The 16,257-nt window shown below is 48.0% G+C and overlaps 1 protein-coding gene across 1 annotated transcript; it reads right to left on the bottom strand.

The window, feature by feature from the left end:
- Positions 1 to 634: 634 nt before the first annotated feature.
- KIF22 (kinesin family member 22) lies at positions 635 to 15,067 on the bottom strand. The gene is made up of 14 exons (XM_006896614.1): positions 15,010 to 15,067; positions 7,808 to 8,003; positions 6,105 to 6,232; positions 5,864 to 6,018; positions 5,460 to 5,669; positions 5,148 to 5,378; positions 4,876 to 5,029; positions 4,632 to 4,767; positions 3,469 to 3,637; positions 2,812 to 2,980; positions 2,363 to 2,430; positions 929 to 1,141; positions 771 to 830; positions 635 to 682 (listed from the first exon to the last, which is right to left on the bottom strand). Exons 1-14 carry the CDS (start codon positions 15,065 to 15,067, stop codon positions 635 to 637), a joined length of 1,995 nt encoding a protein of 664 aa, XP_006896676.1.
- Between the last annotated feature and the right edge of the window lie 1,190 nt (positions 15,068 to 16,257).

Genomic DNA, 16,257 nt, shown 5'->3' with positions numbered 1-16,257 from the left:
GCGCGCGAGGCCAGCGGGAGGGGGGCAGGCCCGAGAGGGACTCTGGCGGGAGGAGGGACGGGGGAGCCACCCAGCAGCCGGAGTCGCCCCGAGCGCGAGACCCCTGAGACGGCCGCTGATTGGCTGGTGATGGCGCAGGTGGTGGGCGCGCGGGAGACCGGGCGGCTGCTCCTCTTTCCCCCCTTCAACGATTCCACCCCCCTCCCTCCGCCAGTGGCCGTTATTTCGCGCGCACGCGCACAAAACCCGCTGTCGTTACTGAGCGGGAGCGGGTCGCGCGTGCCGGGGGCACGGATGGGGCGGAGCTAGAGCTCAAGCGCGCTCCCGCCTAACGGTCGTCGGCCTAGAGATTGCACTTAGTAAATTTGGTCCCTCTCGGCCACCGTCGCTTTACCCCCCTATCCCGGCGGTTTATTTACTATCTTTTGGGCTGGTTCCTGTTTTCCCAAAGATGGCGTCTGAAGAAGTTCGCCGGAAGAACTCCTGGCGGATCCCAAGTGCGATCGTCCCCGCACCTCCCACCCTTCCCTTCCCTCAGTCCCAAGGATCACGCTGAAGCACCAGAATAAAAACTATATTTACACAACAGGGTTATACAAGGATTAAACAAATGCACAGTGAGAAGTGACACAAGTCAGGAGGGGCAACTGCGCTGGCCCGCGGCGAGGCTCAGGATATTCGCCTGTGGACAGAGGGGGGGAAAAGGCAGCATTAGAGCTGGGAGGAGGATCCATGCCAGGAAGAGGAGAGGAGGGAGGCTGCGACCTCACCTTTAGGAAGGACTCCATCTGTTTCCCAGATATGCCTTCCACACGTTCCAGGTCCTCCACCTGGGGGGACAGCAGCGATGGAAGGAAGGTCTACAAAGGCCAGCCTCCCCCTCGCCAACCCCCACCGGGCCCCACTGGTGCCTCCCCGGGGTCCTCACCTGGCTGAAGGGGCCATGCAGCTCCCTCCAGCCCACGATGAGCTGGGCCTTCTTCTGGCCAATGCGCTGCAGACTGCGTAGGTCCCGGGCTGAGCCTTTGTTTAGCAATTCCAAGATTTTTTGACGCCCAAGGGCCAGTAGCTCTGGGCTAATCTCTGGCTCCCAAACCTCTTCAAGTTTTTCCTCCGGTTTGGAGGCATCCTGGTGCTCCAGCTGTGAGGGGAGGTGGGAGAGTGACACAGTGGCAGTTTTTGGTCCAGTCTCAGGCAGCTGGGCCTTCTAGACTGAAGTCTGCTGGCATGTTCTCCTTACCCCTCAGCCGGTTACCAACTTCTCAGGTGTGTTTAGTGTACCATTGGATGCGTTGTTTTTAAAACACTGGTTACAAAAAACCAAAACCAAAAATCCCTGGTGGATGTTTTAAGATGTTGACTATTAATATCCATTTTTTAATAGTAAAAATTTTTAAGGGAGCTCTGGTGGCCTGGTGGCAAGAAGCTGCACTGCAATCCCAGAGGTACATGGTTTGAATCCACCATATGTTCTGCTGGAGAAGGCGGGGCAATCTCCTGTACCAATCAGATCTGATTTAATGGTACACACACAAAAAATATTTTTTTTTTTTAAAAAGGAAAAAATTTTAAAAAGTGAAAACACATAAACTCTTGGTTATTCTCTGGGTTAATTCTCATTTTTATCTGACTTGTGAAAGTGACACTAGTCCTCAGGTTACTACTTGTGAAGATGAGTTTGTGAATGTAACAAACATAGTAAGCTTTTGAATCTGCACCCCTCCCTACCCTCCAGAAAAGTAAGTGGCTTTCTTCTTTCTCCTGGGACACAGGAAAAGCTGCTCAGTTTAATCAGCTTCCTGCATATCACATACCATCTTTCTTTTTGGGTTGTTCTAATGCCATTTCATTTCTTGCATGCTTACTTAGGTCATATGAGTTCTTAAATTTGGCTAGATCAATTACAGATTGTAACTAATAGTTACTAGGTACATACTGTAACTACTAAATAGTTACTGAATAGTCAGGAAAAAAGGTAACAAGGTGATAGATACCAGCTGAGTGCTAGGTACATCTGGAGCATTGCTGTGAGGTAGCTTCACTGCATTGAGAAGATAAGCAGGCAGTAAGGTTTGTAAATGGTTCATAAGGGCAAGGCTAGTGCCTTCCCATTCACTACCTCTTTTCAGAGGGAGCTCTCGTGGCCTAGTGGTAAGGAGCTGTGCTCCCATCCTGAAGGCACTAGGTTCAATCCACCAGCTGATGCAAGGGAGGAGGTGGACAGTCTCCTCCTGTCTTCAGAGGCAATCTAAAGCCTCTGAAAATCCCGAGGAGGGTCAGCTATGAGTTCAACTCGATGGTACACAACAACAACAACAACCCTTTTCTAGAGACGGAACCCCTAAGCTCCAGTTGCACTCACCTTCCGTTTCCGGCCTCTCTTCTTCAGGATATGGACCTCAGTATGTGGAGAAGCTGCCTGCTTCTGCACTGAAAGCAGGAATTAAGACACTTACTTGTCAGGCCAGAGGTCACTTTTCACGCTCCCTGGTAGACCCTTGGTTCTCCCGTTTTGGATTCCCTAGCTTCTCTCCACCCTGAGTTAACTTCTGTTGTTGTCTCCACTTACCCTTTATTACACCTGTATTTGACAATATTCTCCAGGGGTTTTGCATTATAATTCCTCATACATTGGTCAACCTCACTGTATTAGTAATACTTGAGGGCAGAGCACTCAAAGAGCTCTGCCTCAGATCCTCCCCAAGGCTGACATGTGGGAAGATGGGAGTGCTTTTGTTGAGGTGGCACTAATATGTTCTTCCCTTTGGGATCCTGGTTATCCATCCTCCTGACCCACCAGGCCATACTTACACAGTTGTAAGGGGATCACCACTGCTTTCTTTAGGGGCTCAGTCTCGGTGGTTGTGCGGCAGGAAAGGGGCCGGAGCATCTTGGGAGAGATATTCTCCTTATCTTTTGGATCCACAGCCTCTTGGGCCAGCACCTTGGTTTCCAGTTCTTTTTGCTTCATTTTGAGCCTCTGTTGGGAAGTACCAGGGAGAGATGTGACCCAGATTCAGCTCCAGGGAAGCTTGGGGGACAGCAGCGAGAGACCTAAGGCCCGAGAGGGCAAGGTTAGGACCAGCAGGAGAGGGTACCAGGAGACAGTTGAGGTTCAGTATAATTAAGGGCTTTCTAATGATCAGGGATGCCCAGAGGTGGAGCAAGCCATTCTGTGAAAAACTGAAGGGACAGCTGCTCAGGGAAACTCTAGACTTCATCTGAGCTGGGTTTTAGGAGATGACAATCTCTGACATTGGTTCCTTCTACCTGGATTTTTCTCTTTTTCATTGCATCACAGCTTTGAAAGTTCAGCCTAACTCAGGACAATCAAACCAAAGCTGAACGACTTGAGGTTTTCAGTGCTAAGTAAAAACTGTTCCAGCCTCAAGTTCATCCTCTACCTTAAAATTCTAGGACTGCCTCTCAAGGACAGGAAGAATGCCAGCCCTAGCCCCTAACTCTTACTTTAATCTCCAGGTCTTTCTCCTCCACGGTCTTCATGAGTACCATTCGCTCTCGTTTCGGAGTGTTCAGCAGGGACGCCCCCTTACTCCCCTGGGAGCCTAGCAGACGATCCAAGTTTACGAGGCGCTCCAGCACGGCGGGGTCCATGTTGCTTAGCTTCTGCAGGAGACTAAGGGGAAGGAAGAGGTCACTCCCACTTGTCTCCTCTCCTCTCAACTTGCATTATCCACTAGGTGCTGGGCAACCCTGAGCAAATAATTCGCCTTCCTGGGTGTAGTGTCTTCATTAGCTGAACGAGGACTGGTTGCCAGCTTGTCCTAGTAAGCTGTCGGGGATGCCAGGGGGTTAGATGCGAACAAGCATTTAATGAACACCAGGGTAGCAGCTATCAGCTAAGTCATCGCGCTATCCTGGAGGCGTGGTCTAACAAGGGAAATAAGAGAACCCTAATGAAACAGCAGGGGCTGAGTGCCTATTGGAGGAGCACTCAGGAAAACTGGAGGGGTCTTGGAAAGCCACGGGGTGCCCAGCCAGTCCTCTTCCTGCAGGCAGCAGGCAAGTCCTCGTCAGAGTTCCGATTTAACCTGAGTGAGGGTGCAGCGCTGTTTGCTGTACAATGCTGTTCCTCTGCCTTGCACTCTCTCTCACCTCACATATCTCAGTTCTCTCTCAAAGTCAGTCTGATCCCACCTTTGTCTTGATGCTCTGCTTATTTTGTGTCTTCCTTACTACATGTGAGCAACTCAAGGGCAGGAATTGCCCTGTTTTTAATGTGCAAGTGCCTGGGAGTAGATGGAGGAACACTCCAAGTTAATGGGTCTCGTCAAGCTGGGGAGAAAGGCTTTAATTTTGAGAGGCTTTGTCCTAACAGTGACTGGACCCTTGAAGATGACAGAGAAGTTTAACACACGCTGAGCGGTCTAGCCTTTGAATAGCTGCCCCCAAAGAAGGAGGTTTTTGTTAATGACCTAAAGGGACTAAAAAAATAGAAACAGAACTGGAAGCCCAAGGAGGAGACCTCCTTAGGTGGGCACACAGCAGACCCATTTTAGCGCCTCATTGAGTTCAGGACGGTAAGGCCAAGAGCATGTTGTTCACAGTAGTCTGTGCTCAGGGCTCTGCATAGAAGGGGGCGCACCTAAGGCCTCCCTCTCACTACTCACCTGAGACTCTGAGAGCCTGAAGCTGGAGCTTCTGGGGGGTCAGGGGTTTCAGCCTCCTCCTCTTCAGGTTCTCGGGCTCTCTTCGCCTCTGGTGGACCCAGCAGTTCTTTCTGGGACAGTTTAACAGGTCCCAAAACTAGGGGGAAATGGGAGCTGTCAGCCTCTGCAATGATGCTTTGGAACCTCGGCAAGCTGGCCGGTTGCCCAGACCTGGCCTTTCCTCTCTTGCCTTCCCCAGACTCACCGGGAGCCTGCAGGCTTTCATTGGTGAAAGGCCGGTTAATCACCTCCTTAGACCTGGCAGCGAAGTTGAGCGCAGTGACCGTGTCGAGGTAGAAGCGTCTTTCAGGAGCAATGTTGGCAATGAGGATGCTGTGGGCTGAGCCACCCAGGGAGTCCTGAGGGATGGAGATTGGACAAGGTGGGCAGGTGAGAGCCAAGCTTTCCCATCCCTTGACTGCTGTCCCCAACACCCCGGCACTTCAGCCCCTTTAGCTCCGAGGTGGGTGGCCAGACCTGCAGCAGGCGAGTGAGCTTGCTGTCCCGGTAGGGCACTCGAGGGAAGCCCTGGTTCAGTGCATCTACCACCTTGCCCAGCACAAAGAGGGAAGTGTTGATGGCACCGCTCTCCTTTAGCCGCAGGCCCTTGTTGCCTGTGCGCCTGTTGTCCTCGGAGCCAGCCAAGTCAATCAAGTAGAGTTTTCCCTCCCGCTGGCGGAATGGGGCAAATCGTTCCCGCTGATCGACCTAGGGTTAAGAGCAAGGGGCGCAGGCTTAGCTCAGGTGCCAGGGCATCCCCCAGTTCTTCTCTGTAGCAATGAGCTTCACCTTGACCAGGAGCACAGCATGGCTGCGGGAGGAGCGCTGGTTGAGCCGGGTGGCTCCGACAGTCCGATTTCGACTGGCAGGTAGAAAGTGCCGCTCAAACTCAGCGAAGCTAGTTATGGGCTTCTGTGTGAGGCCTGGAATCAGGATGTTCCCCCGACAGTCTTCTCGGATTACCAGGTCTCCCGACGCCGGCTCTAAGAGATCTAGTACCTGTGTAGGCAGTGACAGTTGGGGTCAATTTGCCAAACATATGCTTACTTCCTGGGGACTGGTCCTACTTTATTTTTGCTGGGATCTTACAATTGTACCATCTGCTACTGTAATCAGTTTTTCAGGTCTCCCCTCCCCTAGAACGGGGCCTCGCTGGACCCTGGATCTCTCTTCCTTCTCCTACCAGGCCTCACCTTTTCCTGGTAAATCTCTAAGTAGGACATGGTAACGGAGAGCGCCCAAGGCCGGCCCTCAGCACCCTCCTCCCTTGTGAGCTGCAGGAGGTCCATAAGAGCTCTGGGGATCACCCCTGGCTGCTCTGGGCTGCCCAGCATCGTGTGTGTCTTCCCTGGGGAGAGAATGGACAAAGTGAGGAGTTTTACCACTGCCTTGTCTGGCCCTTTCTGATGCAGATGGTCCTGTCTGCTTCCTTACCTGCCCCTGTAGGCCCATAGGCCAGCACGCTGGCATTCTGTCCTTCCAGCAAATGCCTCAGGATGGGCTGCACTGAACCACCATAGATGTCCTGTTGAGAGCTCCCCTCCCCATAGAAAGCATCAAACCTGCAGCCAGGAGGAAAGGAGGGAATGAGCACAGGGCTCCACCCCTGGGATACTGGCCTTGATTTTAAAAGCAAGGTCTCCATTGCTCTCCTCCTGCACAAAGACCTCAGGAAGCAGGCACTGAACACCTCCTCTGTCCCGGCTCTGTCTAGGTATTAGGGACGGAGAGGTGAATCTGTGTTCTGTTCTTGGAAGTTCTGCAGCCTGGTGGGATAGACAACTTACTAGGCTATTCAAGAAAGAAAGATGAGAACGCATTAGGAGGAGTAATCGATTCTACTCGAGGGGGATGGAGGATCTGAGGATGGCTTTCTGAAGCTAAATCATGTCCTGGGTGCAACTTAATGCCTTGTACTCAATAAAGAATTCATGTCAGATGAACTGGGCCTTGAAAGAGGATCGAGGATCATGCCAGCCAGAAGGGAAATGAAAATCTAGGCTTTAACCACTAGCACACAGACAAGACGCGGTGTGAAAGGGCTGGCCTTCCCAGCCTCTCCCACACTGCAGGAGGGACAGAAAGCAGCACGTGTGTGTCATGGCAGGAGAAACCGAAGGCGCTGCTTTTGAGAGGTGACACTCAGCACACTGGTGGCCTAGTCGCTGAATCCTGGTGGAGAAGCTGTAGCTTAGACAGCAGCAGAGAGTTTAGCACAGGTAGAGTAAGCTACCTGTTGGGAAGGAGGAGGCAAGAAAGAAAGGGCCTAGGAGTTGTTTTTACCAGTGAGTCGGGACAGACAGCATAGCTGACCCTCTAAGCAGGTTTTCACACGGGAGGACATTGTCCATCTTTCTTCCAAGAGCAGCTGGTGGATTCAAACTGCGAGCCTCTGTGTTGGCAGTGCAGCTCCTTACCACTAAGCCACCAGAGCTCCGCAGAACATGGGGTGGGGGTGGGGGGTGTAAGCAAGCCATTTCTGTACAGAGCCAGCTGGTAAATACTTCAGGCTTTGTGGGTCACGTGGTTCCTGTCACCGAAGCTCAGCTCTACCAGCATAGTCAGAAAATATCATGTGAAATAAATGAGTGCCATTATGGAAATTGTTATAAAAACAGATAACCAGCCAGATTTAACCTGCAGGTCACTTTCCCATTCCTCAGCTGGTTACAGTGTGATGAAGGACTTCTACATGACCTTTCTCAAATGGTCTTGTAACTTCTAACAAATGATTGGGTGGGACCACGCAAATAAGGTGTATGGAATTCTGATGAAGGGTTCCAGTTTTACCATTCAGCTAAGCTTAAAATTAGAGGGTCCATGGGGGGGGGATGATCCAGGAGTGACTTTCGGGGCTCTGTGCTGAGATCTGCCTAGACTCAGAAGACAGAGAGAAACAACAGCAGAGAAATGGTTCTGTGAGCAGGAATGTATGTGATGCAGTCTCTCCTGGGGTACATTCCAGGTACATGGCTCAGTGGGGAACCATGAGTGATAAATGGAAAGTATCATGATACAACGTTGTAGGACAAAGCTCGCGCAGGACCACGGAAGCTGGGGAAGCAGGACTGAGACACCGTCTGGGCAAGTGATAAAGTGAGAGGAAAAGGATGGACCGAGAGTGGCCTGAATCCTACTGGTATTTGAGAGTCTCTTGCTGGTTCCTCCAGTTGGCAATCTCCAGAGAGCAGCTGTTCAGACCTCGGACACAGGGCGTATCACGTGCTCCCTCTGTCCTATCCACAAAGGGCCGCAGTCGCACGGCCACACGTACTCGAGCTGGAGGTGGGCGCCGCCCAGAACTCATTTTGCTTGGTAGACAGCGACCGGCTCCTAGAGGAAAGAGGAGATTTCGACATGAATATGGTGGTGGGTGGAGGGAGCAGGTGACACTGGTAGGGAGTCTTAGAGGAGGTACCTTACTTAGTGCTCTGCATTCTGGAAGGATGAATAGGAACTCCCCAAGCATTCCAGGCCAATGAAACGCGTGTGCAAAGGCCTGGGGTGTGAGAGCATGGCTTCTTTGGAGAACTGAGGCCGAACTAGGTGTGTGTTGTTTGGATGGAAGACAATATATGAATCAAATACACATTCCTAAGGAGAGGACAGTATGGGTTGCTGCCTTCATTTCCTTGTCTGTAAAAGAGGGTGAGCCTTGCACTGAAAACAAGTGACCAGTAAAATGCCAACACAGTCCCAGCACATAGTAAGTAGGTGCATTATTCAAGGCAAAATAGCCTGGGTTCAGATCCCAGCTCTGTCACTTACACTAACTAAATGACCATGGGTGGGAGGATTATTTTCCGCTCCTGTGCCTCAATTCCTCAATGAGGATAAAGAAAAAGATCCACTCGTTGGGTTGTTAAAGAGAATAAACAAGGTCTCACTCAGTTTCTTTACAATCGAGTCAGACCGACTCATAGCTGACTGTCCAGCAGGTTCCCAAGGCTGTAAAGTGCACGGGAGGAGATTGCCCATCTTTTCTCTTTCTCCTGCGGAGATGCTGGTGGATTCAGACCACCAGACACACACTGCCTCTGGGTTACCAGTGTGGTTCTCCACGGACCGTGCCACCAGAACTCCTCATAAACAAGGTCATTTATAGAAAACTATATGTTGTTGTTGTTGACCTGACCCTCCAGCAGGATTTCAGGGACTATTAATTCCATGGGAGAGGACTCCCCCATCCTTCTGCAGAGCAGCTGGTGGATTCGAACCGTGTGCCATTGGGATTATAGTGCAAATAAAAGCACATAAGTGGTTTGTTTGATATTCATCTCTGCTTTTCAGATAAGGGCATCTTGGTATTAAGGGCTTAGTTAACTTGCCCATGGTCAGGAACTAGTTTGCAAAAGAGCTTCAAATAAAAATCTTAACTTCAAAGTCCATAATAGGAACACCCAGGCTTCGTGCTATGTAACCTTGAGAGGGTTCTTAAGCTCTCTAAGCCTCAACTGTTCTTTATAAAGAAATAATGTATATGCAATGTTCAGGCTAATGTCTGTTAGCTATTACTGTACATCTTTTCTTGCTACCTCTTAGAACTCACTTCTGTTCTCCTTTCCTTTCCCCCCCATTCAGTAGCATCCCCAATCACTCCTGTTATGAATTGTATTGCGTCTTTCCTCAAATATGTTGTAAACCCTCATCCATAGAATGAATAGAAAGTCTGAAGAATCGATGCTTTTGAGTCATGGCATTAGTGAAGACGACCTACTACATTATGGACTACGTGAAGAATGACTAATACAGGGTGTCTTAGACAAAGTACAGCCTGCATGCTTCCTAGAAGTGGAGGCAGTGAGACCTGGACTTGCATGTTTTGGACATGCTACCAGGAGCGAATAGTCCATTAATAGTACATAATAGTACATGATGTTTGATAAAGGAGAGGGTCATGGAGGAGGTGGAGTCCCAGTGATTCAAGCCCAGTGACTGTGGTAAGAATGCCTCAGGACCAGACAGTGTTTCATCCAATGTACACAGGGTCCCCAGGAGCTAAAACCGACTCCATGGTAATTAACAACAACAGACTGTGATAAACTCAGGAGATGCAATAATTAACCAGTAAGTTGGCGGTTCAAACCCACCAGCTGCTCTGGGGAGTAATATGGAGCAGTCTGCTACCATAAAGCCTTGGAAACCCCATAGAGCGGTCCCACTTTTCTTTATTGGGTTACTATGAGTTGGAACTGACTTGAGGGCAATGGTTTCTTGTTTTGTTTTATTTTCATTTACACCAGAGCTTTAAGCTGGTTTAGCAAGTTACACAGCAACTAAATTTCTTGAATGGCTGAGTTGAAAATAGCAGTGTGTGGATCAACGATGGTGTCTAACCACTCCTTTGCCTGTGTCCCTCTTCAGTCTTGGCAATAACCCATTGTTAGGCTTCAGGTTCCCGGAAGAGCTCACCATGCCTCTTCTCAGTCTCTTATTCCAGGGCTTTGACTTTTTGATTTCTACTTTTTCTGGCTGGAGGGGGGTGGAGGGAGTTCAGGACTGCCCTAAGTTTGATTTATCAACAAAGACTTGAACTGGTTTGAAGCACTGGTTTAAACCTGTGGCTATAATCTCAGTTGGGAAGATGTTTTGTTTGTGGTGTTCATAGGGTGGTAGTAGTGTGGAGGAGGCTCTGATGGCCTAGGAGGTAAGGGGTCGCATTGTAAGGCAATCTGCCAGCTCCAAGGGAGAAAGAGACACAGTCTCCTGCCTTATGACTAACAGCATCTGAAAAACTGCTGGAGGGTAGCTATGAATCAAAGGCCCATAACAACAACAACAAGGTTAGTGTCTAGTGTGTCTTGAGTCACTGTCTTTAGAGATACAAAAAGACATTAGACAAAAACATGGGAATAAATAGATGCCAAACCCTGGGAGTAAACAGATGTCAAACCCCATGAAGTTCTCTAAGAAATACACACTGAAGAGAGAAGGATCTTTCTCCAGAGATGACAGAAAGCCTTTCCCTACACAAGCCTTTTCTCCTTTCTCCATCCCTAATCGATATGCTGTGTGGCCAAGGGGTAAGAAACTGCTGCGATCCCAAAGGCATGTGGTTCGAGGCCACCAGCTGCCCTGTGAGAGAAAGATGGGCAGTCTCCTCCTGTGCAATTAATCACTGCCTCTGACAACCTGCTGGAGTGGAGGGTCAGCTGTGGGTCAGCTCTGACTCCACGGTACACAATCTATGCAGAGCAAAAGGAATCTGCGAAGCTGGAGTATATGACGAAGAATGTAGCATTAGGTTTGAAGGAAGACTCATTACATGTGATATGCAGATGACAAGCACCTCATTGTCAGAAAGTAAAAAGGACTTAAAGTACTTACTGAAGATCAAGCAACTAGAGCCTTCAATATGGATTATATCTTTTTAATTTTTTTTTCTTTTTTTAAGATTTTAATGAAAGTTTATAAAGAACTTAGATTTCCATTCTTTCATTGTTGCACATTTTCCTCCCTGTCCCCTCGCTCCCCCCCCAGTTCCCTTTTTCTTTGGAAAAAAGCTCTTTCATTGTTATACAGTTCCCATTCACACATTCCGCCCCCCCTTACTATGCAGCTCTTATTCTAGACTCTTGTCATGCCAGTAATACCTAATCATATATTCCTTTTATACAGCTCTCTCCCTCATCTGTTTCAATGCCCTATACATTATTTATCCCCTTTTCTTAGTTTCCCCCAGTCCCCATATCAGTCCTGTTCTATAGCAGTGGCATTATGCAGTATCTGTTTTTTTTTTTAAACCCTTGTGTCGAGGGCTGACTTTAAAGTAGATCGCAGTGAGGGAGCTGCTCTGCTACATACGAAACCCTGACCCAGAAGCAGGTCGTCTACGAATGGTTTAGCACCAGGCTCCCCGCGAACGTTTGGTGCTTGACGGGCGAGGGGGTAGCCGCCTTTCTGGCCGCTCCCCGTGTTCCCTGGACGGAGGGCGCTCCGCACCAGACCCTGGTCCCTACGCGCGGCCAGGCCGTGAGCATCTGTTCTTTTGTGACTGAGACATTTCACTTTTTTTTTTTTTAAATATATCTGGTTCATTTATTTATTTATTTTTTAATCTGTGTATGATTTTCTTTATTGCATCAAAATGTTTTCAGTATTTTAACATTAGTTGCTTACCAGGCATAGCCTTCTGATAATTAGAATTTCTGCCCTAATTAATTATTTTCTCATCTTTAAAGGCTTGGGTTTTGTTACAATAATATCTAGTTACAAATACTTTAACCGCATTTTTTTTCTGTAAGTCTAATTTTCATATAGTGTCAAAGATAGCTGATTTGCTTTATTTAGAATGTTGTTTCTCTAACTCCCTCAGCAAAACTTCCTTGGCTATTAGAATAATAGTGATGATTTTCAATGATCTACATTTCTTTCTCTTGGCTCATAGTTTGATTAAATTTCTTACAATCTGGCAAAATGTCTCTTCTCATCTATTTTATGAATTTAATGATTCTTGTCCTTCCTGCATGTACCTTTATCCCAGGTATTTCACTCTTAACACAAGGAAAACCAAACCCCTCACAAATAGACCATAACATGATAGATGGAAAAAAGATTGAAGTTGTCAATGATTTCATTTTACTTGGATCCACATCAACATGATGTATGGAAACAGCAGAGCGTAGGGCTAATCTACTGTCTAAGTCAAGCATCTCTCAATTTTTAATTCATTGTTGCACATTTTCTCCCCCCACCCCCAAGCATCTCTTTAAAGTGCTAAAGACAGGGATGTCCTGTTAAAGCCTAAAGTACACTTGACTCAAGCCATGGCATTTTCAATTGCTTCGTATACATGTGGAAGGTGGACAATGAATAAGGCCGACCAAAGAAGAACTGGGGCCTCTGAACTGTAGTGCTGACGTTCTGAATATCACATTGATTGATGAAAGAATGAACATAGTTTGGGCATGTTGTCAGGAGGGGCCAGTTCCTGGAACAGGACATTAGGACAGTGTGTTTGGAAAGATCAGAGAAGGAGAGAAAGACTCTAAATGCGATGGAGTGGGACTGACTGCCACGGTGGGATTGGCACAGTCAGATTGTGAGAATGGTTCAGTGTGGGATAAGGTTTCTTTGTTATACTTGAGAAGGGTCTTGGTCAACTTGACAGCAACAATAGTAAGAGCTGAGAAGCTGACTTCTAGCTTCCTAAACTGTTGAGTACAAGCGTTCAAGTCACACACTTGTGGTAATTATTTCTGTTATAGCAGAACTAGATAAACATCCCACCTACCCACCCTTGTTTCAGATCACTGCTCTGATTCACTTCCTGGGGATTGTGTTGGCTTCACGCTTGAACGATCACTTTAAAACAGATGATTTCTAATTGAAGCTTCCACATCAAAGTTCTCTCCTGAACTACAGACATATCATCTCAACTGCTGCCCTGGTCCTGTCCTAAAGTGAACCCTTCACCATCTCCTCCTCCTCTCTAAGAAATGACTGACACCAGTCCCAAAGAGGGGAGTCTTTCCTGACACCACCTGCTCTCATTTCTGTATCAGTGAAAGCCAGTGTTTGGAGCCCATCAGCCAGGCTGGGGGTGAATGACGACAGGTTTCTATGACTTGGCGGCCCCATGGCAGTGGGTTTGGCTGCTTCTCTAGGTTAAGGATAACATTCCTCCTGACATCTTAATGACGCCTAACCCACTGCTGGTGAGTTGGCACTGGCTTTCTGAGGCTAAAATCTTTACAGGAAGAGACAACCCATGTTGCTTCTGTAGAGCTGCTGATGGACTCAAACTGCAGACCTTTTGATCAGCTGTCCAAACATACCACCAGGGCTCCTTTTTATAATATCTATTGTGTGTCAAAGGGAGCTCTGATGGCTTAATGGAAAGGAATTGTACTGCCAACCCAAAGGCACAGGGTTCAAATCCACCAGCTGCTCTATGTGTAATCTCCTTCCATGTAATTTATTGCCCGTGAAAATCCACTGGAAGGTCAGCAATGAGTGGTTCCAACTGGATAGTAAGTAACAACAAACCAACAACTATGTGTCAAACAATAGGTCTTGGAGGAGTGAGGGGAACATATCTTGAAACAGAAGGAACAGCTTATGTTTGGGAATAAAGGTCAAAAGAGGAAGTACCAGCATCAGATTGCCTGAGTGCAAATTCAGGCTGTGTTCTTGACTGGTTGGGTTAACTTTGGTCAAGCTATCCAATCCATTTATCCATAAAATAGGAACAATAATAGCAACCAGCTGTTAGCACAGTAAGGAGCCCTGGTGACTCAGTGCCTTATGTATTGGTTCATTAACCAATATATTACATGGTAATGTTGATTTTTTTGGTAGCACTGAGTGGCAATAAAATGTTTCATCACTACAAAAGTGCCCACAAGCATGCCTGTATGAAAGTAAATGTTCAACACATTAGGGCATTGTCCTGAATACCTTTTTCTCTACCAAACTCAATCCATTGCCAGTACAGTCGATACTAATTCACGGGGAATTCTGAGGTTGTAAATCTTTTAATGGGAAGAGTCTGCTCAAATTTTCACCCTTTTCGGTTAGCAGCCCAAATATGCTGTGCCCCATGTTACAGGGTTCACCTTCATTGCTGACTTGATCGGCATTCACAGTCTAAAGGAAGAGATGACTAGTCAGTCACTAAGGTGTTGCCCTCCTAACAGGCTGTGTCCCAAAGTGGGGGGAACCCACAAGCTGTTCTGTAAGAAGTAAGAGTGAGTTTGACTTTCTGTTTGAGAGGAAGAGAGGAGGAGATTTGTAAACAAATCCCAAATTCTGAGTGTTTTAACAGCCTTCTATGGCTAGATGGAAAGGAAACAATCCTTTATTTATCTTTCCTGTGGTTTCAGTGCATTTTAAATTTTATCATCCCAAGAAGCTGTCAACTTTTTCTAGCACAACCTCAGTCTGCCTCAGTCTGCCCCCTGGCACCTCTCAAGGATCTCGCTGCACGCAATCTCCACGTCTCTTTCCAGAGAATATCCATTCGGTTCTTTCTGTCCCTGCCGAGAGAATGCTAGCCACTTTTTGATCGCCTACGAAAGTCATCTCCAGAGATGAGGTCATTGTGTTCATGGTAACAGAGAAAGAAACTGACGCTCAGAAAGGACAAGGGCGTGAGACTCAAACGAAGGAGTCTGGACTCAGCAGGAGTACACTGATGGCGAGGAGGCGCAGGAAACGAAAAGAAAGAGAACAAGACGGATTGACCAGTTCCGGATCCCCAAACGCTCGGACTTCACCCTATTCCGCCTTTGCGCCCTTCGCAAGGGCAACTCGCTGATCCCTGGCCAGACTTTCGGCGCATCGCCCCGTAAGCCTCCTGGCTTCGGCTCCCCACCCCACGCAGGCCGGGCTCAGGTACCTGTAGTCGCTGCCGCCTTCTCTCGTGGTCTCCGCTGAGCTGGGAGGACAGGGTCCATTTCACTCCGTCCTTTGAGCCGCCTTCCCATTTGAATTTCTCGAGGCCCCGCCCTCTCCTAGGATCCACCAATCATGGCTACTTGCCGCCGGAAACTGCCCCTTGAGTCCCGAGACTCTACCGCCCTCTAGGGCTCGCCGCCGGGTTCTACAAGGACAGCGCTCCTATTGTGCATGCGCGCTCTTCTGAGGCTGCCAGGCCGTTAACAGGGTCCCAAGCTCCGGCTCCTGGCGTTGGTGACAGTGGCCATCAAGGGGAGCTGTTGAGTGCTGCTTCGCACCTTTTCCTTCAGAACACAGTTTTCCTTTCTTTGGAGGAAATGCAACCAGAAGCAAGAATGGTGATTTTGGCCAGTCCTTGGAAAGAGATATATAATGCTGGAAAAGGTAGAGAGGGGTCAGAGAAAGAGAGGAAGACTCCCAACAAGGAGGATTGACACAGTGCCTGTAACAATGTGCTTCCGGACATCAATAATGGTGAGGATGGGGCAAGATAGGGCCAAGTTCAGGCCTGTGGTTCATAGGGTCGCTGTGAGTCAGAGTCAGTTTGATGGCACCCAACAACAACGCTGGAAATCCTTAAGCCTGAAGGAAAAGGACACAGAGACACGACAAAGAGGGATCTCATGGTTGTCAAGAGATAGTCTTTGAGTGAAGGCACAGAGGCCAGACTTGATTATAGGTTTCAGTGAGGGAATTGTGCTCACCAGAATGGCAAACTTGCTCTACGGAAGTTACTTGGAGGAAACAAAAGAGAAAAGTATATTAATGTTTTGGAAGTAGGAGTGGCATCCATTTCCTAAAATCACATGCCTCTGAAAACTCTATGAACCTGGAGAAACTACGATAGTTACAGAAAAGCTTCAGGACTTTTGTTCATAGGGTCGCTAGGAGTCGTGCTTGACTTGAAGGTAATCGACAACAACATGTTAATATTAAAAAATAATGTATCTCAATCAACAGATCAACTTATAAAATAATTATATACAATGGGATATTTTCAATCATCAAGGTAAAGGAAATTCTGATGACTGCTACAATGTAGATGAAGCTTGAAAATATATGAAATGTCAGATGTTGTTATGTGCCGTCAAGTTGCTTGTGACTCATAGCGACCCTATGTACAACAGCCCTAAACTCTGTCCTGTGCCAATCGCGAAATGTCAGATACAGAAGGGAAAAAATGTTTTTA

The sequence above is a fragment of the Elephantulus edwardii genome, unplaced genomic scaffold (genome assembly GCF_000299155.1).
Source record: "Elephantulus edwardii isolate Elephantulus edwardi_28Jun2011 unplaced genomic scaffold, EleEdw1.0 scaffold00186, whole genome shotgun sequence".
NCBI lineage: Eukaryota > Metazoa > Chordata > Mammalia > Macroscelidea > Macroscelididae > Elephantulus > Elephantulus edwardii.
This window is presented reverse-complemented; position numbering and strand designations above follow the sequence as displayed.

Excerpts from the sequence above, each read along its gene's own strand:
- KIF22 (XM_006896614.1), bottom strand. The coding sequence starts at position 15,067 with ATGGACCCTGTCCTCCCAGCTCAGCGGAGACCACGAGAGAAGGCGGCA. Across the intron at positions 6,233-7,807 it reads CAAGAGACTCTCAAATACCA|GTTTGATGCTTTCTATGGGG; the intron begins GTAGGATTCAGG and ends TCCTGGCTGCAG. Across the intron at positions 5,379-5,459 it reads ATGCTGTGCTCCTGGTCAAG|GTCGATCAGCGGGAACGATT; the intron begins GTGAAGCTCATT and ends TCTTAACCCTAG.